Source organism: Xenopus tropicalis, chromosome 6, assembly GCF_000004195.4.
Source record: "Xenopus tropicalis strain Nigerian chromosome 6, UCB_Xtro_10.0, whole genome shotgun sequence".
Taxonomy (NCBI): domain Eukaryota; kingdom Metazoa; phylum Chordata; class Amphibia; order Anura; family Pipidae; genus Xenopus; species Xenopus tropicalis.
In genome coordinates this window covers 138,449,717-138,476,876 of record NC_030682.2, presented here as the reverse complement: position 1 = coordinate 138,476,876, position 27,160 = coordinate 138,449,717, and the positions used below count along the sequence as shown (strand labels likewise).

Genomic DNA, 27,160 nt, shown 5'->3' with positions numbered 1-27,160 from the left:
GCAATTGGTCTTCATTTTTTATTTGCCTTCCTATGCTACATCTTTCCAGCTTTTAAATCGGCGTCGCTGACCCCGGCAGCTAAAAACCTATTGCTCTGTGAGCTTCCAATTTTTATTGTTATTTATTATTACTTATCTTTCTCTTCAGTCTCTCTCCTATTCATATCCCAGGCTCTCATTCACACCACTGCCTGGTTGCTAAGATAAATATGACCCTAGCAACCACATAACTGCTAAAATTTCCAAAAGTTAAATAATTACAAAACTTCTAAACATAAAAAAATGAATTGCAGATAGTTCCAGAATATCAATGTCTATGCCAGATTAAAAGTCTGTAAATCTTTACTACGGCCATCTTGAATTTTTTCAGTTTCTACCTGTGCTGACAGTCAGCTGCTGTCTAGAGATCTATGCCATGAATCTGGCACTCTTTATGGATGGCATGTCTAATTACAGTCTCCACCTTCCCAGCGCATTCCACCCATTAATGCTCATCCCACCCAAATCACATAACTTACATAGTAACACACACAAGAATGCTGGAGAGAGACATAAATCCATCATGTTCGAAGAGACACTCAGTCTAAACTGCAAATTCTCCAAATATTAAACTGCACTCTGTGTGTGATATTCACAAATATAAGTGCAACTCTCAGCAGACACCATTGGGACTCCAGGGTTGGAATTGGCCACTGGGACGCCAGGTAAAAAACGCGGTGGGCCCCAGCTCTAGTGGGCCACGGCGGCCCAGACCCGATGCCTGTTGCTGCTTCCCCAGCTGCCTGTGTCCTCCCCTGACGCGTTTCACTTACACACTCTCAGGGGAGGACAAGTGGAAGGGTCCCTGCAGGGGGTTAGGGGGGGACGCAGCGGTACGGTAGCTCCGGTGGGCCCTGCACCCCCCAGTCCAACCCTGCTTCAGTCACCGCTAGTTCTTTTCCTATTACCCCCCATTCCAAATGTTTGGTACAGTGCCCTTCAGAAAGCTTAGGGCAGACGATTCCGGATTTTGTCAGTTCAAACCCCCAACCCCATTTCAGCTCTTGAGCACCCCTTTACCCTATAACCAGGTCCAGTCGATAAAAACACTACTGCATCAGATATTTAGCCATAGTTCCAAGAATATCTGGGACAGCTTCCGGGTGTATCTAGAAGGCAATCGTCACTATAAGGATAACTATCCCCATGGAATGGCACTTGTTGACTGGTAGAGAGTCATATTTCGAGACCATTTGCAATCGGTCTTCATTTATTATTATTTGTAGTTAATTTACTTTTTGTTCAGCAGCTTTCTAGTCAGGAGTTTCAGCAGGTATCTGGTTGCTAGGGTCCAAATTACCTTAGCAACCAGGGAGCAGTTTAAATGAGAGGCTGATATATGAATAGGAGAGGGCCTGAATAGAAAAAGAAGCTTTAAAAAAATGGCTCCTGCAGTCAGTGACCCCCGTTGAAAGCTGCAAAGAGTTAGAAGATGAAGGCAAACAGTTCAAACACTAAATAATTAAGACCAACGCTTTAAGAGGAATACTATTGTGTTTCCTTTTCATTATTGGCCAAGACTCAAGAATGTTGAAGTTGAGGTGAGAATAATGATCATTTGACTTTCCCTATTTATAGAGAGTATGAGATGTGACTTATGGCCCATCGGCTGTTGTTAAAAAACATCTTCCAGCTCCAACCAAAAACCATTCTGTCATTACTTCCAACCTACAAATTCTACACCCTGGGGGTTGTGGGGGGGGGGTTGCTTCTATTTGGCTTAGTGTACATTATTCATATACAGGTTCCAGGCCTTCCCCCAGATGGGGCGCTTTCCTGTACCTCTCTTTGGTAGCAATGTAATAAAGTTTGCACCATGTCAGTAACCCACAGACTTGTAAATGCTACTTACTGACTGGTTGCTATGGGTTACTAGACCAGATGCACTCAATCTCCTATAACAGTAACCCCTTATATAAAGGTGTATTTGATGAATATGGTTCTGTTTCCCCAATATGAGCTTCCGATACACAAGAGTCGAGCAGCAAAACAATCACAACTGGCATCTTTACCTTAATGATTATACATAAAAAAAACACCCTGACTGTGACCCTGTATTAAATAATGAAATTCAGTACCATGGAGAGGTGGCAAGACTATAGCGAGGGCTTTAGCAGCCCGGATTGTAATGTGTTACCTAAAATAAAAAGGTGCCCTAATAGGTCCCTGACACTGAAGTCCAAGGTGAAATCTGGGGACACCTTTTAATATGCATTGCATGAAATGCGTCTTGCACATTTTTATTTAGGCTATTCCTACTCTTGAACTTATCCAAACCCAGCCAAGGCTTCTGGCAGGGACACGTTTCCCCCATGGACCAAGATCCTGAATCACCTGATCACCTTAAAACTTAGACTAATGGGAACCCCAGGCGCCACAGTATCAGGCGGTACCGGTGTTTTCTCTGTCAGCACAATCACATATCTGTCTCATTTTCCTAATGAATGTTGGTTGTGGACTCATAGTCAGAAATGAGCAGTTTGTAAGGCACCAAGATCAAAGGGAACATAAAGGCTCATTTAGGCTCATTAGGCTGAATGCGAGATGCACAACTGGGTGTTGCCATACACACCATGCTTGCACCTACACGCCACCCTCTGTACTAGTGCTATGAGCCAATTTACTGATTCAACTACCTTCTAATTGTAGATCAGTGAGGCATAGACTGTATTTACAACTAACAGAAGGGATAGCCTTAAGGAACCTGGCACATATAATGACAGCAGTTGTTTTGTCCCTACGGGGGTCAAAACACTTGAAATCTACCCCCCTCCGCTGGTTAATTGCTGACTGACACATTTCCAAGCAACAAACACCCGACAGTGCAACTGAACCCCCTGCACCCCCACTCTCTACCCTCACCTGGAGACACCAAAGGGCACCTTGTCCTCTGTGCTACAGAACTTACTGCCATTAAATGGGTTCCCCCCGCCCCATATAACCAGGGAATACAGTGGAACACTGACAGCACCATTTACTTTCTCTACAACAAAGCCCCCTGGGGTAATTGCACTTTCAGTAGGGGGGTCACCCTCGCAAGGGGCAGCTATTTGTTTCAGAGCAGAAAGGAATTCCTGGTGCCATTCACCGCTGGCACAGTCTAGGGAGCCATAATGATGTACTTAATATGAGACCATTCCAAAAACACTATTTAACCATCGGGCAGCGTGCCTAGGTGAATAAACATCCCTCCAAATGAAGCATTTGATATAGTACTGGCTGAGAGGCAGAAATGGCTGGGCACAGGGCACAAACAGGTGGGCTCGCCTAAATAACTTTGCAGTGGGTCTTGGTGCCAGTTTGTCACACACACCTCAGTGACCAAACTCACGAATCTTCTCCCCAGGCTGGTACATAAAAAATATAAAAATAAAGACCATCTGCAATTGGTTTTATTGCACATTGCCTGCATTATACAAATTAAAGGAGACAAATTACCCCCCCCCCCCCCTCCCTGGTAGGCAGTAATGAATAATATATGGTGCCAGTTTCACTCTAGGAAAAAATGATCATTACTTTTAAAAATTGCCCCTTTATTGGAGCTTCCCATAAATCTGCTGTGGCCCCTAACACTCTTTTAAATGAGAGGTGAGTGTGTCCTTACAGTCCCTGCCAAAAGCACAGTAGAAGGGGGATAGCCAATCACAGTCCTGCAGTCACACAAGCAAAGTCAGGCTTCAGTTCCCTATCAGGTCAGTCTAGCTTCTGATTGGTTCATATCCTACAGTGCCGCCGGCAGCAGGAGGTGGAACAGATGGGCGGGACTAGTGGGGTTTTTGGAGAATATTTCAGTAAATCAGCCCACACCACAACTTTTCTTCTATTCCTTCTATTTTTACAAAAGTATAATGGAACTATTATAATGGACCAATGTGCTTATACTTGGGGCCTCCTGGGGGAAGACGTTCTAACTTAGTAATAGGGGGCCCCTTAATTCCTAATGGCAGGAACCTTACTGTTAGCATAGTGTTTCCCTGGGGTGGAAGTGTAGGATATCTAGGAAAGGCCACCCTAATAAAGTGTGTACCCTCCAAAGTGTAAAATTCTTCATTATGGACCCCTATCAAGAAAAAGGCAGGTTAGCCCAGGGCCAGGAGAAGCCTTCAGTGAACAGTTAACCCTTAAGGTGGCCATACACAGGCCAATAAATCTGCTGACAGACCGTGTCGACAGCTTATTGCCCCATGTATGGAGCCCTCCAAGGGGCCTCCCTGACCAATATCTGGCTGAAAATTGCCCAGATGCCAATCAGGCAGGCTTAAAAATTCTGTTAGGGTGAGGAACGAGGTCTTTGTCCCAATAGCCTGCTCGTTCTGCATTGTGAGCCAATCATTTGGCCCTTAGGCCTACCTTAAGGCGGGCATATCGGATAAAGATCAGCTCGTTTAGCAACCTCGCCAAATGAGTGGATCTTTACATGTATGGCCAGCTTTAGAGAAAAGTCTTAGGAGTAAAGGCAGCCATGTACGGGTCATTAAAAGTTGCCAAAAGCTGTGTATGGAGCCAACCAATGGGCCTACCCTACCAGGCAGGTTTAAAAATCCTGTTGGGGCAAGGAGTGCATCAGTAGTCATCATCCTGACTGCCTGTTTTTTATCTATATATCTACTCTATCTATCTATATATCTATATATCTATATATCTATCTTTAAGGGCTGCCCAACCTTTGGCCCAAGAGCCAGTGTTAAATGCTAAGCTCCACACCGGCCAGCTCTCAGTACCAGTGCCGGTGCCAGACTGCTGCAGTGTGACGGTACCCAGCAAAGCCTTACATAAATCCCACACATTGCATTCCAGCTTACGGAATATTTTACAGCCAGACAAGTAGCTGCAGATCTTTGCCAGAAGGAGTAAAGGTTTGAAGTACTGCCCAGCGGCTTTCCATCACCAGTGCAGTGAGCTGTCACTCCGCGGGCTGGAGACGAGCCAATCAGGAGCCAAGGGGTTGTTCCTACTTTGCTCTTGTCCAATGTCCCCTCGAATGGAGGAGAACAATAAGGCAAGAAATGTGGACAGACCGATTAACAACATCGGTGACACCTTTACCTGCCCCACGCTGTGGCACCAAGGCATATGAGTTGGGCGCCAAGGCTAAACGCTCAAGAGCTGCTGACTATGTAGCCTGGGGCACAAACACCTTCAGGAAAGAATTCCCTTCATCATTTAACATGTAAAATTAAATTAGAGTTAACCCCTGCTAAACCTCACTCTAAATAGGCACCTCTATGGGATCCAATATCTGACAAAATACACCTTTTCTAAATAAATATTCCACCTCCTTCCTTTTAGCACAATTACACATGGGTAATTAAAGAGAAGGGTGGCCTAAAGGGTGACACACAACACCCACAGCATTGATGTTATACAGGTATTGAATCCATTATCCAGAAATCCATTATGCAGAAAGCTCCAAATTATGGGAAGGCACTCTCCCGTAGAGCCCATTTTAATGAGATAATTCACATTTTTAAAAATGATTTTCCCTTTTCTCTGTAATAATAAAACAGTACCTGTACTTGATCCCAACTAAGATATAATTACCCCTTATTGGGGCAGAACAGCCCTATTGGGTTTATTTAATGGTTAAATGATTCCCTTTTCTCTGTAATAATAAAACAGTACCTGTACTTGATCCCAACTAAGATATAATTACCCCTTATTGGGGCAGAACAGCCCTATTGGGTTTATTTAATGGTTAAATGATTCCCTTTTCTCTGTAATAATAAAACAGTACCTGTACTTGATCCCAACTAAGATATAATTACCCCTTATTGGGGGCAGAACAGCCCTATTGGGTTTATTTAATGGTTAAATGATTCCCTTTTCTCTGTAATAATAAAACAGTACCTGTACTTGATCCCAACTAAGATATAATTACCCCTTATTGGGGGCAGAACAGCCCTATTGGGTTTATTTCATGTTTAAATGATTTTTTAGTAAACGTTAGGTATGGCGATCCAAATAGAATAGACTTATAGAAAACTATAAGTCCCAAGTATTTTGTATTACAGTTCCCATATCTGTATAAGGTTAATAATGAGCATGGAGAGGCATCACTGCCTCAGGGGACATTCCCACTACACCGTACAGTGCCTCCCAGAATGGGTAATAATATAAGTTATAGTATACTATTCTATACTATTCTAATGTAACAGTGGGATTGTGTATATAGTAAGGTAATATAGTGTCAGGGGAAGGGTATGTAGCTCTGAAACTGTGCGTATAGTAAGGTAAGATAGTATCAGGGAAAGGCCTGTACAGTGTATAGTAAGGCATCCCAAGAATGGAGTGAGTAGCTGTGAGGGATGGAAATGAATGACAATCGCTAGCACGTTGCTAGAGGGCGAGACAATGCATATCTCTGATCTGTATCCTTTAGAATGCAGAAATTCCCTGCACCCTCTGCCCACTGTAACTCTTACACAATGGGAAGTGGAAATGGGTGGAGCTCCGGGGGCTACTAAACTGTCAGTAGATGCTGGGACGTATAGTTCAGTGTATCCTGTAGCCCAACTGCAGTGTGTGCCTTTCTGCCCTACCCTAAAACTGACCCTAAGTTGTCAGCCCATCTATTCCCCATTCCTGATCCAATTGGCCATAGGGAATCAAGCAGAAAACTGGGGCCGTGTTCAGATGGCTTCCTCTGGACCAGTTAAAGGCCAAGTCATTTATTATAAAGGCAAAATGTGGGGTTCCTTGTGTTTGTGCCCAGTAGCACCAGCATTAAATGGGGCAGGGCGGGAGTTGCACTACAGCAACTATAGGGCAGTAAGAAAAGCTTGCTATACACTTGAAGCCAAACGAGCAGATCATCTTGCCCAACTGTCACCATTCTTTCTTGCCCAACTGTCACCATTCTTTCTTGCCCAACTGTCACCATTCTTTCTTGCCCAACTGTCACCATTCTTTCTTACTATAGATGCACTGCAGCAGGGCCCCACTATGTGCAGGCCTTAAAGCAACAGGCTCCTTGCAAACCCCTAAAGACTGCTCAGGCACCCAGCATGGTAACGTAGTAGTTGCAGTTGAAAAAAAACACACACATTAATGCAAACCCTTTGCAATTACAGTGCAGTGACAGCTAAAAGCACAAAGAGATCATGCAAAAAAAATCAGCGCTGCCTGGATCAAGTGTGGTTTTTATAGTGCTACTCATTTAACTGTGGGAAATAAACGCAACCCCACCCAAGTGAGCACAGGCAGGGGTCTCGTGGAGCTGAACAACGCACTTAGCAGAGCTAGAATGTTAGAATTGTTCCAATAGATTCACAGGCATCATTGTGTGCCCAATTGCATAAGCCCAAGAAGGGGCACTGCAGCCTGTGATATAGAAATGCATGGCACAGGGCATGGGGCGCAATGGCGCACATGTGAGTTAGAGTGCTCCTGCGCAGCAGTCTGGCTGAAGGGGAATTCCTGGGAAAATGCCACGTTCCAGCCACAGGTGTAAACGCACAGCTCTCTGGGTGCTGCTGAACTGTCAGTAAGGGGCTGGGGGGGTCGCACTGCAGTAACACATGCAGCACAACTCAGATATCCCCATATGAGGAGGGGGGCGTAGATAAATCAGGGGAGTCCAACCTGTGATCAGTTTTGTCAAGCTATACCTGGAGGGCCCCACATTTGATATCTAAAAATCGTGTAATAATGTCCTTAGAGCCCCTTGTGATTCAGGGGAGCCAAGGCAACTGACCCCCTGCCCTACCCTAAAACTGTCCCTGACATGGCAAGTTTTATATTCTCCATTCCAATTTGCCATATGGAGTCAGACAGAACACAGAGAGACACTTTTCAACAGGTTTTTCCCATCTTCCCCTGGACCAGCCAGGAACCAGTCGGAGGTAGTTGAGCAAAGGGTTGAACATGATGAATGGGTCTATTTCAACCTCAACTACTACAGTAGGTTACTAAAACACAGACCCATTTCTCATTGTGAATTTCATTATTTGTAATGTACTACATACCAGTCTGTGATCCACATATAGATTCAGCACCTTGATAAATATATATTGAGATTTCTTAGTATTTTCTTGAGACCCTAATTAGAGTTTATTCCAAGGACACCTCTCCCATCAGTCTCCCATTAACACCCACAACAAAGTCACATCCCTCCGGCTGTTATGCAGTTACACAGCATCAAAAGATGAAAAAAGAAAACCAAGATCTGGGAGACCAAAAATAAATGTCTCCCAGAATATAGCCAGTCCTCTGCCAGTCCCTTACTAGCTGGGGGTGCGGATAACCATGGGGTGCGAGACAGTATAGAGAGTAAACTGGAGATAAGGCTTACCTGGGTGATGATCAGCATGGGATCCCTCGGTGCTTTGGGAAGTACAGGTGGTACAGTTTAGATGCAACCAGATACACCTGGGGCTGTAGAAGTGTTGTCTGTGCAGGTCAAGATGCCCCAGATGCAAGTGAACCAGTTACTGGGCTCTGTAAGTAGTAGATGTGCAGATCAGGTGCAGCCAGATGCACCAAGGGTTCTAGGGGTACGGGTTCAGCAGATCAGATGCACCCAGGGTTCTAGGGGTACGGGTTCAGCAGATCAGATGCACCCAGGGTTCTAGGGGTGCAGGTTGAGAAGATAAGATGCACTCAGGGTTCTAGGGGTGCAGGTTGAGCAGATCAGATACCCCAGATTTATATGAGCCCGTTACTTGGTTGTAGAAGTACTAGCTAGGCAGATGAGACCCCCAGATGCACTCAGGGCTATTATATACAGGATGAGCAGATGTGATGCACTCAGGGCTATAGAGTACAGGCAGTTCAGCTCAGATGAGATGCATTCAGGGCTCTAGAAGTACAGGCAGTTCAGCTCAGATGAGATGCATTCAGGGCTCTAGAAGTACAGGCAGTTCAGCTCAGATGAGATGCATTCAGGGCTCTAGAAGTACAGGCAGTTCAGCTCAGATGCAGCCAGATGCAGCCAGATGCACATTACTGGGCTCTCCCAGCCGGGCAGAGTCACTATTCCCAGCTCCCACACTCCCTGCTGCCCTCCCAGCACTGGGTCTGATAGCAAGAAGGAAAGGGAAAGAGAAGGCAGAATAGCAGCCAATTAAAGAGAAGAAGGTGGATAAAGAAAAGGGAAAGAAACCCCTCCAAGTTAAACACTGGCATTCAAATCTCCTTGGAAGCCCCTCCCTTCCCCCAATTACCTTCCTCCACTGTGGGTGATGGGAGTGCAGGTCTGGGGGCTGTGGGCAGCACCAGGAAGCCCTTTAGGGGATAATGATGATTTTGGTGTTAGAGGCAGGGAGCTAGGAGTGTCCCACATGCAACGGCTGAACTGCAATTCACTCTCATTGCCCAAAGGAATAGGTGCCCCGGCTCTGTGCCAAAGAGCATTTTTTCACAAATCATTCATAAACAGGTGAATCTGGACATTTGCCCCATAGCTACCACTGAACTGCAATTCCCACCACCCTCACCAGTCTTGGTTTGGCAGGGCATGCTGGGCGTGTTAGTGGGCACGGTTGGTTTTAGGGCATAAGGGACATTATTATAGATGGGGCCCCCATAGCAGGCACGTGCCAAACACACACAGTTGTTATTGTGGATGAATGTGAATGTATAAATGCTCTACGAGAGCTGACGGAAAACTGTCAGTCATGGGAAATGGAGGGAAGCAGGTACCAAGCAAATCAGGCAGTTATCCAATCAGGAGGTTGTACTGATGGACCAATTAATGAGAATCAGCCCACTAGTGGTGTGCCCCATTTGGCATAAATACCAAGCTAATACCATTGCCAATAGCAAAGGCACATAATATAGGTGTGTGGCTACAGAGGGCATTGCCATCCCCAAGGATAACACATAGCCCCCAACAGCTGGTGATCTTATTGGGGAATTAGGGTTTGGCCAGCCATATGCAGGAGTCAGACCTGGGACCCAATAGAAACTAAATTAACTAAAACTAGGTGTCCTGGTCCATTCTGTGTGATATGCCCTGGGGGTTGCAATTCAACCGCAGACTTCACATGAGCCCACACATTCCAAGATAAAAGCCATAGACAATAAGCATTGCGCAAACACACAACAGCGCAAAAGGTCCAAAGGTTCTGTACACAACTCCCAGCCCGCCCAAAGCAAATTCATGGCACAAAATCTTGCGCTGTTACTGGTGAACTCCAACTCTCACACCTGTTGGAGTCCTTAGAAATGAACTGCAGCCAACGGCTCACGTGAAAGAATCCTTCCTATACATTTTACTTTCTGCCCATTGGCATCATATAGTGTTTGTGCCCGTTGGCAGCTAATATACAGCTACGATAGGGATCATTTGCCCCAACCCTTTAGGCAAGGTGGCATGGCAGACCTACAAGCTGATTGGTCAAATATCTATAAAGCCACTTACCTAACACCATACCTTTAAAGGTCACACTATATTCAAATAATGATATGACACAAGTCTGTCGAGCCATTGGGTGGGCTGGAGGGCCATAAAAATCCCATTTACAGTCCCAATTAAGACCTCCAGGGGGCAGTAAACTTGCTATGGGACAAAGATGCTGACGCTGCCAGACCTCAATGTGTCAGTATGAATTTCCAATATTGAATAAGATACAGTGGGGCTCATTGTAATGTAAAGAGGGGGGGCTATTATCCCCCCCCCCACTGCTACTATAGGCACCATCTCTCCCTACTATACCTGCTATCCCACAGCCCCAGTCCCTTCCCAGAGGCTATTATCCCCCCACTGCTACTATAGGCACCATCTCTCCCTACTATACCTGCTGTCCCACAGCCCCAGTCCCTTCCCAGAGGCTATTATCCCCCCACTGCTACTATAGGCACCATCTCTCCCTACTATACCTGCTATCCCACAGCCCCAGTCCCTTCCCAGAGGCTATTATCCCCCCACTGCTACTATAGGCACCATCTCTCCCTACTATACCTGCTATCCCACAGCCCCAGTCCCTTCCCAGAGGCTATTATCCCCCCACTGCTACTATAGGCACCATCTCTCCCTACTATACCTGCTATCCCACAGCCCCAGTCCCTTCCCAGAGGCTATTATCCCCCCACTGCTACTATAGGCACCATCTCTCCCTACTATACCTGCTATCCCACAGCCCCAGTCCCTTCCCAGAGGCTATTATCCCCCCACTGTTACTATAGGCACCATCTCTCCCTACTATACCTGCTATCCCACAGCCCCAGTCCCTTCCCAGAGGCTATTATCCCCCCACTGCTACTATAGGCACCATCTCTCCCTACTATACCTGCTATCCCACAGCCCCAGTCCCTTCCCAGAGGCTATTATCCCACTGCTACTATAGGCACCATCTCTCCCTACTATACCTGCTATCCCACAGCCCCAGTCCCTTCCCAGAGGCTGTTATCCCCCCACTGCTACTATAGGCACCATCTCTCCCTACTATACCTGCTATCCCACAGCCCCAGTCCCTTCCCAGAGGCTATTATCCCCCCACTGCTACTATAGGCACCATCTCTCCCTACTATACCTGCTATCCCACAGCCCCAGTCCCTTCCCAGAGGCTATTATCCCCCCACTGTTACTATAGGCACCATCTCTCCCTACTATACCTGCTATCCCACAGTCCCAGTCCCTTCCCAGAGGCTATTATCCCACTGCTACTATAGGCGCCATCTCTCCCTACTATACCTGCTATCCCACAGCCACAGTCCCTTCCCAGAGGCTATTATCCCACTGCTACTATAGGCACCATCTCTCCCTACTATACCTGCTATCCCACAGCCCCAGTCCCTTCCCAGAGGCTATTATCCCACTGCTACTATAGGCACCATCTCTCCCTACTATACCTGCTATCCCACAGCCCCAGTCCCTTCCCAGAGGCTATTATCCCACTGCTACTATAGGCGCCATCTCTCCCTACTATACCTGCTATCCCACAGCCCCAGTCCTTTCCCAGAGGCTATTATCCCCCCACTGCTACTATAGGCACCATCTCTCCCTACTATACCTGCTATCCCACAGCCACAGTCCCTTCCCAGAGGCTATTATCCCCCCACTGCTACTATAGGCACCATCTCTCCCTACTATACCTGCTATCCCACAGCCCCAGTCCCTTCCCAGAGGCTATTATCCCCCCACTGCTACTATAGGCACCATCTCTCCCTACTATACCTGCTATCCCACAGCCCCAGTCCCTTCCCAGAGGCTATTATCCCACTGCTACTATAGGCGCCATCTCTCCCTACTATACCTGCTATCCCACAGCCCCAGTCCCTTCCCAGAGGCTATTATCCCACTGCTACTATAGGCGCCATCTCTCCCTACTATACCTGCTATCCCACAGCCCCAGTCCTTTCCCAGAGGCTATTATCCCCCCACTGCTACTATAGGCACCATCTCTCCCTACTATACCTGCTATCCCACAGCCACAGTCCCTTCCCAGAGGCTATTATCCCCCCACTGCTACTATAGGCACCATCTCTCCCTACTATACCTGCTATCCCACAGTCCCAGTCCCTTCCCAGAGGCTATTATCCCACTGCTACTATAGGCGCCATCTCTCCCTACTATACCTGCTATCCCACAGCCACAGTCCCTTCCCAGAGGCTATTATCCCACTGCTACTATAGGCACCATCTCTCCCTACTATACCTGCTATCCCACAGCCCCAGTCCCTTCCCAGAGGCTATTATCCCACTGCTACTATAGGCACCATCTCTCCCTACTATACCTGCTATCCCACAGCCCCAGTCCCTTCCCAGAGGCTATTATCCCACTGCTACTATAGGCACCATCTCTCCCTACTATACCTGCTATCCCACAGCCCCAGTCCTTTCCCAGAGGCTATTATCCCCCCACTGCTACTATAGGCACCATCTCTCCCTACTATACCTGCTATCCCACAGCCACAGTCCCTTCCCAGAGGCTATTATCCCCCCACTGCTACTATAGGCACCATCTCTCCCTACTATACCTGCTATCCCACAGCCCCAGTCCTTTCCCAGAGGCTATTATCCCCCCACTGCTACTATAGGCACCATCTCTCCCTACTATACCTGCTATCCCACAGCCACAGTCCCTTCCCAGAGGCTATTATCCCCCCACTGCTACTATAGGCACCATCTCTCCCTACTATACCTGCTATCCCACAGCCCCAGTCCCTTCCCAGAGGCTATTATCCCCCCACTGCTACTATAGGCACCATCTCTCCCTACTATACCTGCTATCCCACAGCCCCAGTCCCTTCCCAGAGGCTATTATCCCCACTGCTACTATAGGCACCATCTCTCCCTACTATACCTGCTATCCCACAGCCCCAGTCCCTTCCCAGAGGCTATTATCCCCCACTGCTACTATAGGTACCATCTCTCCCTACTATACCTGCTATCCCACAGCCCCAGTCCCTTCCCAGAGGCTATTATCCCACTGCTACTATAGGCACCATCTCTCCCTACTATACCTGCTATCCCACAGCCCCAGTCCCTTCCCAGAGGCTATTATCCCCCCACTGTTACTATAGGCACCATTTCTCCCTACTATACCTGCTATCCCACAGCCACAGTCCCTTCCCAGAGGCTATTATCACCCAGCTATAGTACAGTACAGTCCATAGTGATTCACACGGCACCCTGGTCACAGTTACTTGGCATTAAAATATTAAGGTCAGATACAGTATCAGGGTACAAATGCTTTTTTCCATAATCCACTACCGTGTCCTTCAGGGCAGAAATGTCCTTTGAAGTGCTGACCTTCAATGATATAATACATATTGTGTATGGCTAATTAGCTGTTTCACATTCATATGCATTCTGCATGGCTGCACAGAAACTATTGTAGTCTGCAGCATCATTTTTAATTAGCCATGTAGGACATGCATTCAATATTAGCAGTAGATAAGGTGGCATCCCTGGCACAGGGCCACTGCGCGGACTGATGTGAGTTTTGGGGAGCCCTGAAAAGAATGAGCTGTGATGCCCAAGTGCCAATGAGACGGTACTTTTTTGAAACTGGCTCTGTAAACCTGATTTCCTAAATATGCAAGTTGAATATGTAGATTGAGGGCGCCATCTAATGGCCATTCATCATAACTAACCCTCCTATGAAAGGCCTTGCGATCTGATCCAGTCAGTGCCGTATAGGGTTTTTATGTTTTTTATTAAAAACTTCACAAGAAAGAATTAACACAACTCAGACCGACATGCCGGCCAAAAATTACAACTTACAACCAAAATTCACCCCCCAGTCCGTATAAGGAGGGAGCGGGGGGGTGACTCTTCACACATATGGCACTTACTCCTAACTTGCAATTTTACTACAATACTGCCCTCTTGTGGATTCTGTTGAAAAATGAACCAATGTAACCTGTGACGCTACTGATGGGATGTGAACCCCAAAATAAAATATTTCCTGGAAAGAAAACATCATTCTAAGCGACTTTCCAAATATGCAGCCATTACACATTTTTTAGTGGTTTTAAAGTTGATTGCAAATGTACAGTGTTTGCTGTTGAAAGAAGCATTAGTCCCTTTCTGCACTGCTGGTTCTGACTCAGTAGCCAAAGTCAGCCTTGCCTGCTTTTTTACTGATCAGCCGATTATCTGGCTTCTGCTACATTGTTTTAAAAGTCAGAGCCAGCAGTGCAAAAAGGCAAAGATGCTGCTTCCAATAGTGATTATATTTACAAATAACTGTTAAACAATTGGAAATGTGCTGCTCAGAATTCTATTTATTACAAATCATTTGGCACTTATATATCCAGATAAATCAGAATACCAGATGTAAATAAATATTTTGGTGCAGGGTTAGCTTAGAAAATACTGTCCAGCTGGTACATGGCTCCAGCCTAATTTTCGACAGATGCCATAGTTTAATTATACATCCTCCTCTACAGAACATATTTGTGTGCCCCCCGTCATCTGTAACCCGTGACCTCCCCCCCAGTGTATGAATAGTGGTATTGTGTGCACTAATGGGTAGAAACCCAAAGTGGGTGCCCTCTCTGTTCACCATAGTGTTACACCTTTTTTGGGCACTTTTTGCAGGTTTTGATGTGTATGCCCTACTCATAATATACTACATTCAGCCCCTTTGTTTTTTTAATTAGTATTGCTAGTATAACACAATAGGAGGTCTATGGGAAGTGATAAAGTACATTGTGGCAGGGCCGAGCCAACCGGGCGCCCTAGGCAACCCGGTCGGACACCGCGCTCCTGCGCTATAACATAGCTCCCCCGTGCGTTTTGGTGCACATGCGCATTTCGCAATAGTTCATTGCCCCCACCGCGTAATGACAAGCGGCGGGGGCAATAGAAACGGAGCACAAACTAGGGGTAGGCAAGAGAGGCTCCTGCCTGGTGCCCCCCAATCGTTGCGCCCTGGGCAGCTGCCTCTTCTGCCTACCCCTAGTTCCGGCCCTGCATTGTGGCCAGTCAGACACAAATACATAGGAGTGGGGGCAGGCCCGGATTTGTGGCGAGGCCACATAGGCCCAGGCCTAGGGCGTCACAATTTTAGGGGCGGCATGCCACCCCCCCCGCAGCGTAGTTCTAGCATTTTGTGGCCAATACGGAGCAATGGGAAATTCTCCCCACTGCTCCGTATGGTAGTTTAAATGCCCGCGCATGCACGCTTGCATCGGCTCAGCGCGGGGGGAGGGAGAGTAGATGTTTGCGCATGCGCGCCGGGGGGGGGGGGGCGGCCTTGGGGCGCCTGGAATTGAAATCCGGCGCTGAGTGGGGGGGGGGGCTGAAACTGTATAAAAGTTATTCATTAGTAAATGCATGAATCTGCAGCTGCTTTATGGCTGTTCTGTCTCCAAGCCGAACCCTTGGATTGTCTCATTTAGGGCCCCTCTTTAGGCCATTCCTTATGGGAATGAACATAGAATAGGGTGTGACTGTGTAAGATGCAGGAGGGAACTGAAAAACTGTCAATCTAACTAATAGCAGGGGATGCAGTACCAATGAAGAGGTGCAATGAGTGCTGCATTTTTTTTTTCATTACACAAAAAAAAGTTTTTGGTTGGAAATCCCCTTCAATCTTGGCTATCTGAAGAGCATTATAAAGTCAAAACCTCTTGATCAGAGTTGCCCCTTTTTAGAAAATATTGCCCAAAGTGACTGGTGGGTTTCCTTGCCTGATCTGATTCAGGGGGTGACAATGAAGGTTTTTCCCTCAACACAAACATCTATGCAACATGGTTTCCCTTCCTTCTTTATTGTCCTACAGTAAATGCCTTTAGCAAGCATAAGATGCCCTCAGGCCCGGACTGGCAATCTGTGGGTTCAGGCAAATGCCAGAGGGGCTGCTGTAAGATGCCATAGACACGCACTATTTATTGGGCTGGGGGGGCTGTTTGGGCCTCTGTGTACTTGGAATGCCAGGACCCAGGCCCAGACTGGCAATCTGTGGGTTTGGGCAAATGCCAGAGGGGCTGCTGTAAGATGCCATAGACACTCACTATTTATTGGGCTGGGGGGGGCTGTTTGGGCCTCTGTGTACTTGGAATGCCAGGACCCAGGCCCAGACTGGCAATCTGTGGGTTCAGGCAAATGCCAGAGGGGCTGCTGTAAGATGCCATAGACACGCACTATTTATTGGGATAGCAGGGGGCAGTTTGGGCCTCTCTGTGCCTATTTTGACTCCCAGGCCAGACCTGGATACCTTTATAGGGACCCTGAGACCCTCTGATTTATGTGCACTTCCAAAATAGTTTCCATCAAAGGCCAGAAAGAAATCTACCCCCTATTGAACCAACCTACAGGCACTTGAATATAAAGAGGATTTATAAGATGGAGCAAAACTGGTGGAAGTGGCAGCGCTGGTCAAGGTCCAATTTGCCTGCAGGGCCTCCAGCACCATACATAGCAAACCCACTGTTCCGTATGGCTCTGTGCACACTGGCGGGTGTCTCGTGGTCCCATAGATTGGCAACGTCTCCGGCTCGGCCCAGATGGCACATATTTGGAAAAAGTGCTATAAACAAAAGAGCAGAGCGGGCCGTGACATTATAATAAAGGCACATTCATTTCATACACAATGAGGTCCGGTCAGGCCATGATATTAATCCTTTATTCAGAATAACTCAAGCATGTCACAGTTGATCAATAACAATGAATTCCTGATTTGGGTTATGAAAATGACTTTTTCCCACCCCAGTCATTTCATACATGAAATACACTTCTATTTACACAGCTTAAACAGGACTCCATATTGGCATGTATAGCAGGACACGAAATGTGGGGCTTTGGCAAGTGTGTGACAACATGTGGCCCAGTTACACAGAGAAGCCACGTGTTCTGGTCCCCCAGAGATCCCCATTGCAATAGCAGCAAGAAACTGCCTTAAATCCCCCCCCCCCCCTGATTTCCAAACCTTTTTCAAGTACTGCACATTATTGGCCTAACTTTCTATAAATGACAGAGGGTTACAAATTGGGCATTAACTGACAAAAAGTGGGTGGAGAGTTATGGAAGGTGGGTGGAGGTAGGGGAGAGGAACAACAAGTGGGTGGAGAGTGGTGGAAGGTGGGTGGAGATAAGAGAGAGAACCAAAAGTGGGTGGAGAGTGGTGTAAATGTTGGCGGAGAGGAACAAAAAGTGGGTGGAGAGTGGTGTAAATGTTGGCGGAGAGGAACAAAAAGTGGGTGGAGAGTGGTGGAAGGTTGGTGGAGATAGGGGAGAGGAACAAAAAAATGGGTGGAAAGTGGTATAAGGTGGGTGGAGATAGGGAAGAGAAACAAAAAGTGGGTGGGGAGTGGTATAAGGTGGGTGGAAATAGGGAAGATAAACAAAAAGTGGGTGGGGAGTGGTATAAGGTGGGTGGAGATAGGGGAGAGAAACAAAAAGTGGGTGGGGAGTGGTATAAGGTGGGTGGAGATAGGGGAGAGAAACAAAAAGTGGGTGGGGAGTGGTATAAGGTGGGTGGAGATAGGGGAGAGAAACAAAAAGTGGGTGGGGAGTGGTATAAGGTGGGTGGAGATAGGGGAGAGAAACAAAAAGTGGGTGGGGAGTGGTATAAGGTGGGTGGAGATAGGGAAGAGAAACAAAAAGTGGGTGGGGAGTGGTATAAGGTGGGTGGAGATAGGGGAGAGAAACAAAAAGTGGGTGGGGAGTGGTGGAAGGTAGGTGGAGATAGATATGATTTCCCCGCCTACAAGGAGCCAGGAACAGCAGCTTCCATAAGGGTCAAAAATGCAGCAAATATATGTGGAGTTGTGGCTGCCGGGGGAATGTTGGCACCCGTACCCCTATTGCATTACATTCTGTATGTGCGCAGGGGCAAAGTGCTTCACAGAAATACCTGAATCAGTCTGATTCCACCTCTTCAACTGCTAAATACATCTTTTCCTTTCAACAAGACATGTCTGCCAGTAAGTCACAGTATAATGAGCCCCATACACTTCCTCTCAAGCAGCAGAAAGAAGCGCAACAAATGCACCAAACAGCAACGGTCTTCTCCGTCAGCCGGAATTTGTATTTATGGCGAGTGGCCATTCCTCCGTTTGTCCGTGTGTACTCAAGAATGACAGAATTGTATGTAAATATCCTATATAAATCATATAAATCACATAGTGTAAAATCAATTAAAAACCACTAGGATATGGGGAGCTCCGCAAACTGCGCGTTTGGTACTGAGACGTCAGTTGGATTCTAAAGGGGTGGTTCACCTTTACATTCAATTTTAGCATGATGTAGAATTTCCCATTAGTAGCAACTTTGCAATTGGTCTAATGGTCTTTATTTTTCTATATTTTTCAAATTATTTGCCTTCCAGTTCTGATTCTTTCCAGCTCAAATGGGGGCCACTGACCCCGGCAGCCAGAAACGATTGTATTATAATTATAGTTACTTTTTATTATTTATCTTTCTATTTAGTCCCTCTCCTATTCATATTCCAGGCTCTAAGTTAAACCACTGGCTCGTTACTAAGGTATACAAGACCCTAGCAACCAGATAGCTGCTGAAATTCCAAGCTGGAGATCTGATGGAACAAAAAGCTATATAACTGAAAAACCACGGCAAATAAAAAATGTAAACCAACTGCAAATTGTCTCAGAATAACAGTGTCTACATCATGCCAAAAGTTTATTCAAAGGCAAGCAACCCCTATAAATGATTTTCTTAGGATAAAGGGCACATCCATCATTTCTGACTGTTAAATAAAATCTGTATAAAGATCCATATATGCTGTACTGACATTTTGGGCTGAATTTGGAATTGTGGGTTTATTTTGGAGAGCAGAAAGTTTATGCCAGTGTCAGACTGGGGTCTTTGGGACCCATGGGGGGGCTGTCACACAAGGTGCAACCACCCCAGTCTCCAGGGCCCCCACCCCTGTCGGGAAGCCCCCTCTCCCCATGCCGCTGCAATACAACCCAGTGGCCCCCATGCCCAGGCAGGGAGCAGGCCCCCCAGCAGCCCAGTCTGACCCTGGCAAACACTGCTGATCAGAACACAATGATATGTGGTGCTGGCCTTACCCAGATATCGTTCATGAATATTTCTTTTTTAGCACAAGGGGTAAGTGGTTGCCCTATTGCAGCCTAATAATCACTGCTTGCTGGCCCAAAGCATGACTTGCATTCATCAGAGTAATAAAGTCTAAGTTGTTTAGCACCAGTTCTACAGCACATTTTGGCACAGTAAAAAGAGATCATATGGTCTTTACTCCAAGCCTAGTCTCTCTGGCAGTTTAAAGGTAGCTGACAAATAATTCTGGTCAAAATCTGGCACTTTCCCAGAACATAACAAATGTGAGAGTTTTGTTTCTGAGATCATCAGCCCGAAGGAAAGTGAGTTAAATGTGTGATTTATTTTATAAGCAGCTTTAAAGGATTAATATAATGAAGGTTGAACAACAGCGCCACCTGCTGTTTATTTCACTCACCCACTGTGTGCCATAGATTCTATGCCATAGAATAAGATGAGTGCAATAAGCAAACTTTGATTTTTAAGAGCAATCCTCATGCTTTTTCCCACAATGAAGTATTTTTTCCCCAGAATTCCAGCACTGATGCATTTGCAAGAGGGATCGTAATTGTGTTTAAAGAGTAAAAATAAACCCAATTGTAGGGTACCCCGGTGTAGGGTAATAAGCGTTATCTATGTGCCTCATTTTTTAGATGCAAGTGTGCAGCACCCATTGACCCAGGGTGCTGTGGGAATCGGGGTGTTACCACGTGGTCAGGAGGTTCTGGTAACAGTGGTGGAACTACTGGGGGCCCACTCCCCCTTGGAACTTGCCAGACTAGGGTTGCCTCCCGTCCTGTTTTGACCCGGAAAACCGGGCAGGATTCTCTAAGATTGACATGGCGATCAGCCAATGGGCAGGAAAAGGGCAGAAAAGGTGGCAACCCTATGCCGGAAGCTCATTGATCCAGTGCAAAAATTGAAAAAATTGTGTCCGGAGGGGAAGGTGGGGGTCCCGACTGCACAGCCTGCTCCCGGGCCCCTTCAGTACTAGTTCCGTTACTGGGCGGAAACCCCAGGGTGGTGGTGGTTTTACATGCAACTGACTGTGGGGAAATTTTTGCAAATTCAGCTGCACCTTCAGTTTTTAAAGATTTAATTTAGTGAGAAAAGGAAAGGCTTGCGATATTGTTTAGCTCAGAAAAATACATGAATCAGCTTCTAGCTGTGTCCCATTCGGCAGAAATAAACAGCAGGTGGCGCTATTGTTTCACATTTATTATATTAGGAATGTAAAAAAAAAACTGCTAATATCTGGAAAATTTGAAAAAAAGGTTACTCTGAGCAATTGTACATTCATTTACTGAGGGTTTATACTTCATTTTCTAGGTTTGTTGCTACTGCAGAACATTGTTGGGACCATTGGCTCACAGATAAATCAGCATAGTATTTCCCTTTATGTTGAACCAAGCCCATTATTCCTAGTCCCCTACACGTGATGGATCTAATGCTTTTAATTCATTTACATGCTCCACTCGACTTTTAAACATACAAAATTAGAGATGAGTGATTGATTTGTGCATTTGGGATTTGTGCAAAGCCTTAGCAACACTGTGTCTGATTTTGTGATTCGCAGAATGAAAGCCAATGAGATTAAGGAGGTGTATTCATTAACACTAGACACACACATCTCCAATGTTAATAAATACACCCCTAAAGGGCACCAAGACACTATCCCATGTATCACTATCCCATTTTGCACCCTCATAGAGTGCAAAGTGCAAAATATCAACCCAGTTCTCCAGATTTTTTACCTGCAAAGTGAAATGCCCATGCCAGCCAAAATCAGGTGCAAAATTTTGCACCAGATGCAACAAGGATTTACCCTGGTTAATAAAGTGCTGACAGTGTGCTAACCTGCTCCTGCTGGGGGTTGGGTGGAACATGGAACACATGCCCTTCAATTGAGTGGGGTTCAACTGGTGCCCTATCATGTTGCTATAGGCACCAGACGTCATTTTGGCACCAATGATTGTAATGGAACCCTCATGTACCTAGAAATCAACATTATTCCCTGAATGGCATCTTATTTAGAATCAAACTGTAGCTAGCAAGCTTTTGATATATACTTAGATTGTAAGCTCTACAGGACAGGGACTTCCTTCCTACTGTCTCATACCACAGGGCACTTAATCTCTCTGTATTTATACTTATTTATTGTATTTATTTATAACACTTATCCTCCCTTTGTAAGATTGTACAGGGCTGCGTATCCTTGTAGCGCTTTATAAATAAAGTTATACATACATACATACAACTGCAATATCTGATCTGATCTCCAAGTTATCTACAAATCAGTATTAATCATTAATTACAACCTTAATTTAGCCCAACCTCTCGAGCCTTTCTGGGAACCTTCATGTCTCAATGCACTGAGACCAAGTGTGGCTGGCCCTCCTATAGGGGTTCATGGGGTGAGTTGGCCAAGCCTTAAGACCAGTTAAGGCAATACCTGAATGTTGAAATGCTTTCTGACTGGTCTAAATACCCCAAACATATATAACTATACCAATTGAGAGAAATCCAAGCAAAAAAAAAAATTGAAATATTATCCTACCAATCTAAAACTCTGTACCAAGGGACGCCATGTTCAGAATACAGTGATTCCATTGGCATCACACAGGCCCTGTACTCTCTGCAGCTTTTGCTTGGTGCAAATTAGAATTTACTGCCACTAGCATAAGGCAAAGGCCAGAGGGGCGGATAACAACAGTCAATTCCATAGTTTTTGGGAAAAGGTGTGTGTGTGTGAGATATCTGAGGCCCATCCTTGTAAACTTATGTAGGGCTGTTACTATAGGGATAGCACTAACACAACGAATGAAACAATTGCAAGTATTTGTAGGTAAGAGAAGTGATAAAGACTACAGGAGAATGGAGGCACAAGTTAATGGTATTGGACTGCTGCTATAGTGTGTCCCAGTGGGGTACCTGCAAGCCTGGGCCATTAGCATAGGCCTATAGAGAAGCAACGCCCACAGGAAGGTGAATCAAATGCATATTTGGCAACATACACTAACAATTTGCCCTTTAGAATACAGACACCCAGGGCAAGATTCTATGCCTGCTCTTAAAAGATGTTGCTGTTGGTAGTGAGAATTTTCCATCATTTCCACAAATGACAAGGCATCTATGTAAAGTAACGCTCCGTATGTGTCCCGAGATATTGCCACAAATGCACTGCCAGATTATGAGGTATATGTGTTCCTAACATCATCTGATGACACGCCTGGCACCTCTGATACACCCTGGTACCTCTACTACAATAAACACCCTTCATCCACAGCGAGTCAAAGTGCTGCCTTTACCCAGCCCTAAACTAGGCGTGGGTACTATGGGTTGGTCATTAGTCCATTGGGACTTCAGTTTGAAGCACCATGAATATTATCCTAAAGGGCTGTGGCACACAACACACTTTTACATGGGCTTCATGGACCACCATTGGCCACTTCCTACTGACTACAATGCTGTGAGCCACCCAGTGCCTGTGATTGTTGCCAAAAAATGTGCAAATCTTTTCAGCTGACAATCACAGGTCAATGGACAATTGGTGACTCTTCCTCTTTGCAGCCAATGGCTAGCTTTGTATTTTAATCAGCCTTAAGCCCTCAACAAGGGTTTTTTCCATTGGCCATTTTTATAACACAAGGAACAATCCCACTCCCCATTCTATATATAGTTATTCAATGCAAATAGAATCTTGCCCTTAAAAGTCCGATGGTAGTAGATAAAATACTAGAAAATGCATCTATCCCTAATGCTGAATTTATCCCTATACATCATCGGATGTGAAATATCAATATACATTCACTTATAGCACTGTGATTCGGTAATGGCACTTTGAAACATATTCGACATTCATTATAAGTAAACCATGTATGTTATACACACACAGACACTTGATTACAGTACATAGAAAAGACTGAGCACAGCTTATTCACTGGAGGGACGGCTATGGCAATGGGGTTTCAAGTTTTTTGAGTCTGACGCTGTTGCCTGCAAGAGGAATGGGTGAGCCGGGGCGGCACAAGGGCCTGCCCACCCACAATCACATTGATTTTGTGTTTAGCTTTGGTATGTTTGGAGCCAAGCCCCACCATATCCTTCCGTTGACGTTTGGGCTCATGAGTTGAGCTCCTCCATCACTTCCATGACAATAGTCCGTGGGCCAGTTAAGATGAGGTTGCTTACTGTTCTGAAGTCGCAATGCAGGACGCTGAGACCATTTACCGACACCACAAACTGGCAGATCTAAAGGCAAAACACATTTCGGTTAGACATAGCCAGTGGTTCTGTTTCTGACCTGAACCCTCAATGCCTGTAGAATGGAAAGTCACTTATTGAGGGCTTCATTCTAAATGGATGAGGCTTTCAAGGCACTAATAAAGTAAAGGTGATACCGCAACTTACAGACTATTAAATTACAGACCAACTAGTTAATCGACAAGAAGAGCCATACATTCCATCTGAATGGGGAGTTAAAATTTGTTAAAGAGCCCCACACAACACAGAAACCCCTAATATACCTATCCCTGTAATCTGTTCCTTTAAAAAGTAGGAATAAATACCATTTTATATGCTGAAATCCAGCTGCAAAACAGTTCTTCTCTTTTTGCATCATTTGAAATCCTGGCAGGGGAGGAGGGACTAAAACATTGATGTTACACATTGTAACAACTTCTCCACAGCTTACACACAGCATGCAGGAACTACATAACCCACAATGCATTGCACTGTGATGTTCCTTTCCTAATTGACATCACATGTGCAGCAGGGAATTATGGGATTGGGAGGATACAGGCTGAAGGCAGGCTGAGGGACAGGCGACTACTTTTACATTTTATTTAAGTCTCAAAGTAGCCAGCCAGATCAGCAGGGGAACAGGGGGCGGGGCTTAGGGAACTGATCCAAACCATATTATTACATTGGAATAATATGACTTGGAAATCACATGGGGGATCATCCACTGCCAACTGTGGCCCTGTAGAACTGTAGAACTGTAGAATTTTCCAGCCTTTCCCAAATGATACGAGAATCTGCATCTCTCTCACATGTGGCTTTGGTTCGGTTATGTGCCCTGCAATAGGGATCTCTGAATTAAATGGGAGCTTTGTGTTGGGTCCCTCCATAGGTAAAGTGTTGGGTGGGGGGTAACATCATGTTGTGGTGTTTCTTTTTACCATAAAGGACTGGACAAGAATGCAAGAATGGGAATGCAAGCAGGGTCGGACTGGGGGTGCAGGGCCCACCAGGTGCCCCAGCCGGCTGCGTCCTCCGCACCCCTAACCCCCCCATTCCCCAACAGGGGCCCCCGCTGAGCCTCACTAACCCCCCCCCCCCGACGTCCTCCCCTGAGTGCGCATAAGTTTAACGTGTCAGGGAAGGAATGGTCGGCAAGAGGAGCGCCGGCAAGGGTCGGGTCTGGGCCGCTGGGGCCACCGGATTTTTTCCCATTGTCCCCGTGGTCCAGTCTGACCCAGAATACAAGGCACAAATACTAATAAAGTCTCTACATGTTGTGCTATGTGCACGACCAGCAAAATCGGCACATGGAACGGCTGGGCAGTGCTTAAATCTTTCCTTGTTAATCTATCTCAGTCCACTTGGCAACATAAAACATCTGAACAGAAAGTGTTCTTTGTAGTTGATGGAGTTGGACAGGCATCAGAGAGTGGATTAGGTGTAACTCAGATTACTCCGGCAGTACTGGGGCGCGCCAATAATACAAGTGTTTGCTTTGGGCAAGAAGCAATAGGAAAGCCTGGCTATGGAGCCGGTCCAGTTCAGCTGGCCTTGCAACAAAAACATATATTGGTTACTGCTCACTAGGACATGGAAGCAGCAACAAGTGGCCACAAACCTCTTTCACTATTTTATAAAATGGCCAGTTTAAAGCAACTTTTCAATTGGTCTTTATTACTTATTTATTTTGTTGTAGTTTTGGAATTTGCCTTCTTCTTCTGACCCTTTCGAAATGGGGCCCACTGACCCAGGCAGCTAAAAAACCTATTGCTCTGTGAGACTACAGTTTAACTGTTATTGTTACTTTTCTAATCAGTATGTCTCCTTTTTATATACCAGTCTCTCATTCAAGCCACTCCCTGGTTGCTAAGGTAATTTGGGCCCTAACAACCAGATAGCTGCTGAAACACCAAACTGCAGAGCTGAAATTGAAAAGATTAAAAAACTACAAATAATAATGAGTTATCTATGCACGGGCATGAACTAATTTGGACCCATTGATTCATGTCCATATTCTGCTATAACTCTTGCTTTATATTAGTTTTAATGAATTGGCAATCAATTCATTTCATAAAGTTATTATTGCCAGCTTATCATTGCATTATCAAATTATGGCCAATTAATATCATTTATGATATTATGATATCATTTATGATAAATTGTTTATTTTTTGAATTAATTCTTATCATTTACTAATAATAAATATATATGTGACATACCTGAATGGCTCAATTAGGAAAATACTTGCCTATTGGAAACTAGCATCCAGTGTATGGACAGCTAATCCGTCAGCCTCTATAAATGGCTGTTTGTATGGAAATGTGAGTATTTCTACAGCTCGACTGAGGGATGGAGAGAGGTTGGAATTATCTAACGCTTGTCATCTTAATGAGGAAAAATGAAATCAATAATAAAGTCTCTTTAGTAAGTTAGTCATTTGTTTAGCTAAAGAGAAAGGCATTTTCATCGTTAGCAATGTAATGAGTTGGAAGAAGTAAATGGAATCTATTTTGTGGCTGCAGATTCAGCTGAGTGAATAACAAAAGGAAGAGTTTGCAGATGAATAACATGTGGATCAAGGTTGCTATTAGGGTTCGGTCAGGAATAATAGTTTTGAGATAAAAATAACAAGTGCTACAGTTATTCTTGACTGTTCCTCTGGCTCTAATAATATACAGACTATCCTTCCCAATAACATCTGTTGGGTATGTCAATGGGACTGCTCAGCCCCAAGCGGATGAGAGCTCAGGCAGTTATATAGTGTGATAGTGTATATTAGTCTTGCTCAGGATCTGAGCTGCTTTCCCACTCATTCTTCCTTATTATGGGATGCAGCCTGCTACTGACACAGCACAAGTGGAATAGCTCTCACATATGAAGGCCTGATGTTGTTCCAATATCTCAACCTGTTCTCCTTTTAGATTGTAAGGTCTTTTGGGTAGGTACCTCTTTACCTCTTGTATCAGTTATTGGCTGCTTTGTATATAACCTGTGTGTTCTTTGTATACGCCCATTAATTGTAAAGAACTATAATAATTATAAAATAATCACAGCTCCCTTGCTCAGTGCTGTGACTGTATTAGCCTGTAACTACAAAATATTCAGCCTTTTTAATGATGTTTAATGTAATAATATGGTTTGGACCAGTTCCCTAAGCCCCGCCCCCTGTTCCCCTGCTGATCCGGCTGACTGCTTTGTGACTAAAATAAAGTGTAACAGTAGTCGCCAGTCCTCAGCCTGCCTCCTCCCAATCCCACAATTCTCTGCTGCACACGTGGTGTCAATAAGGAAAGGAACATCCCAGTGCAATGCATTGTGGGTTATGTAGTTCCTGCATGCTGTCTGTAAGCTGTGGAGAAGTTGTTACAATGTGTAACACCAATGTTTTAGTCCCTCCTCCCCTGCCAGGATTTCAAATAATGCTGGGTTTCAGCATATACAAATTGTGTTTATTCACACTTTTTGA

The 27,160-nt window shown here is 45.5% G+C and overlaps 2 protein-coding genes across 4 annotated transcripts in view; both read right to left on the bottom strand.

The window, feature by feature from the left end:
• col14a1 (collagen, type XIV, alpha 1) overlaps positions 1-9,157 on the bottom strand; it is a 100,798-nt gene extending 91,641 nt beyond the window's left edge. The window contains 1 exon segment of one of the 3 annotated variants that reach the window (NM_001141998.2): positions 8,330-9,157. The gene's annotated coding sequence lies outside the window, so the exon portion shown is untranslated. 3 annotated transcript variants of the gene reach the window in all.
• Positions 9,158-21,636: 12,479 nt separating this feature from the next.
• The window catches only part of deptor (DEP domain containing MTOR interacting protein), an 87,980-nt gene continuing 82,456 nt past the window's right edge, over positions 21,637-27,160 (bottom strand). Inside the window, exon 10 of the mRNA XM_004915059.3 lies at positions 21,637-23,703. Coding sequence (XP_004915116.1) covers positions 23,575-23,703 — 129 coding nt within the window. The 3' untranslated portion in view covers positions 21,637-23,574. The remainder of the gene's footprint in view (positions 23,704-27,160) is intronic.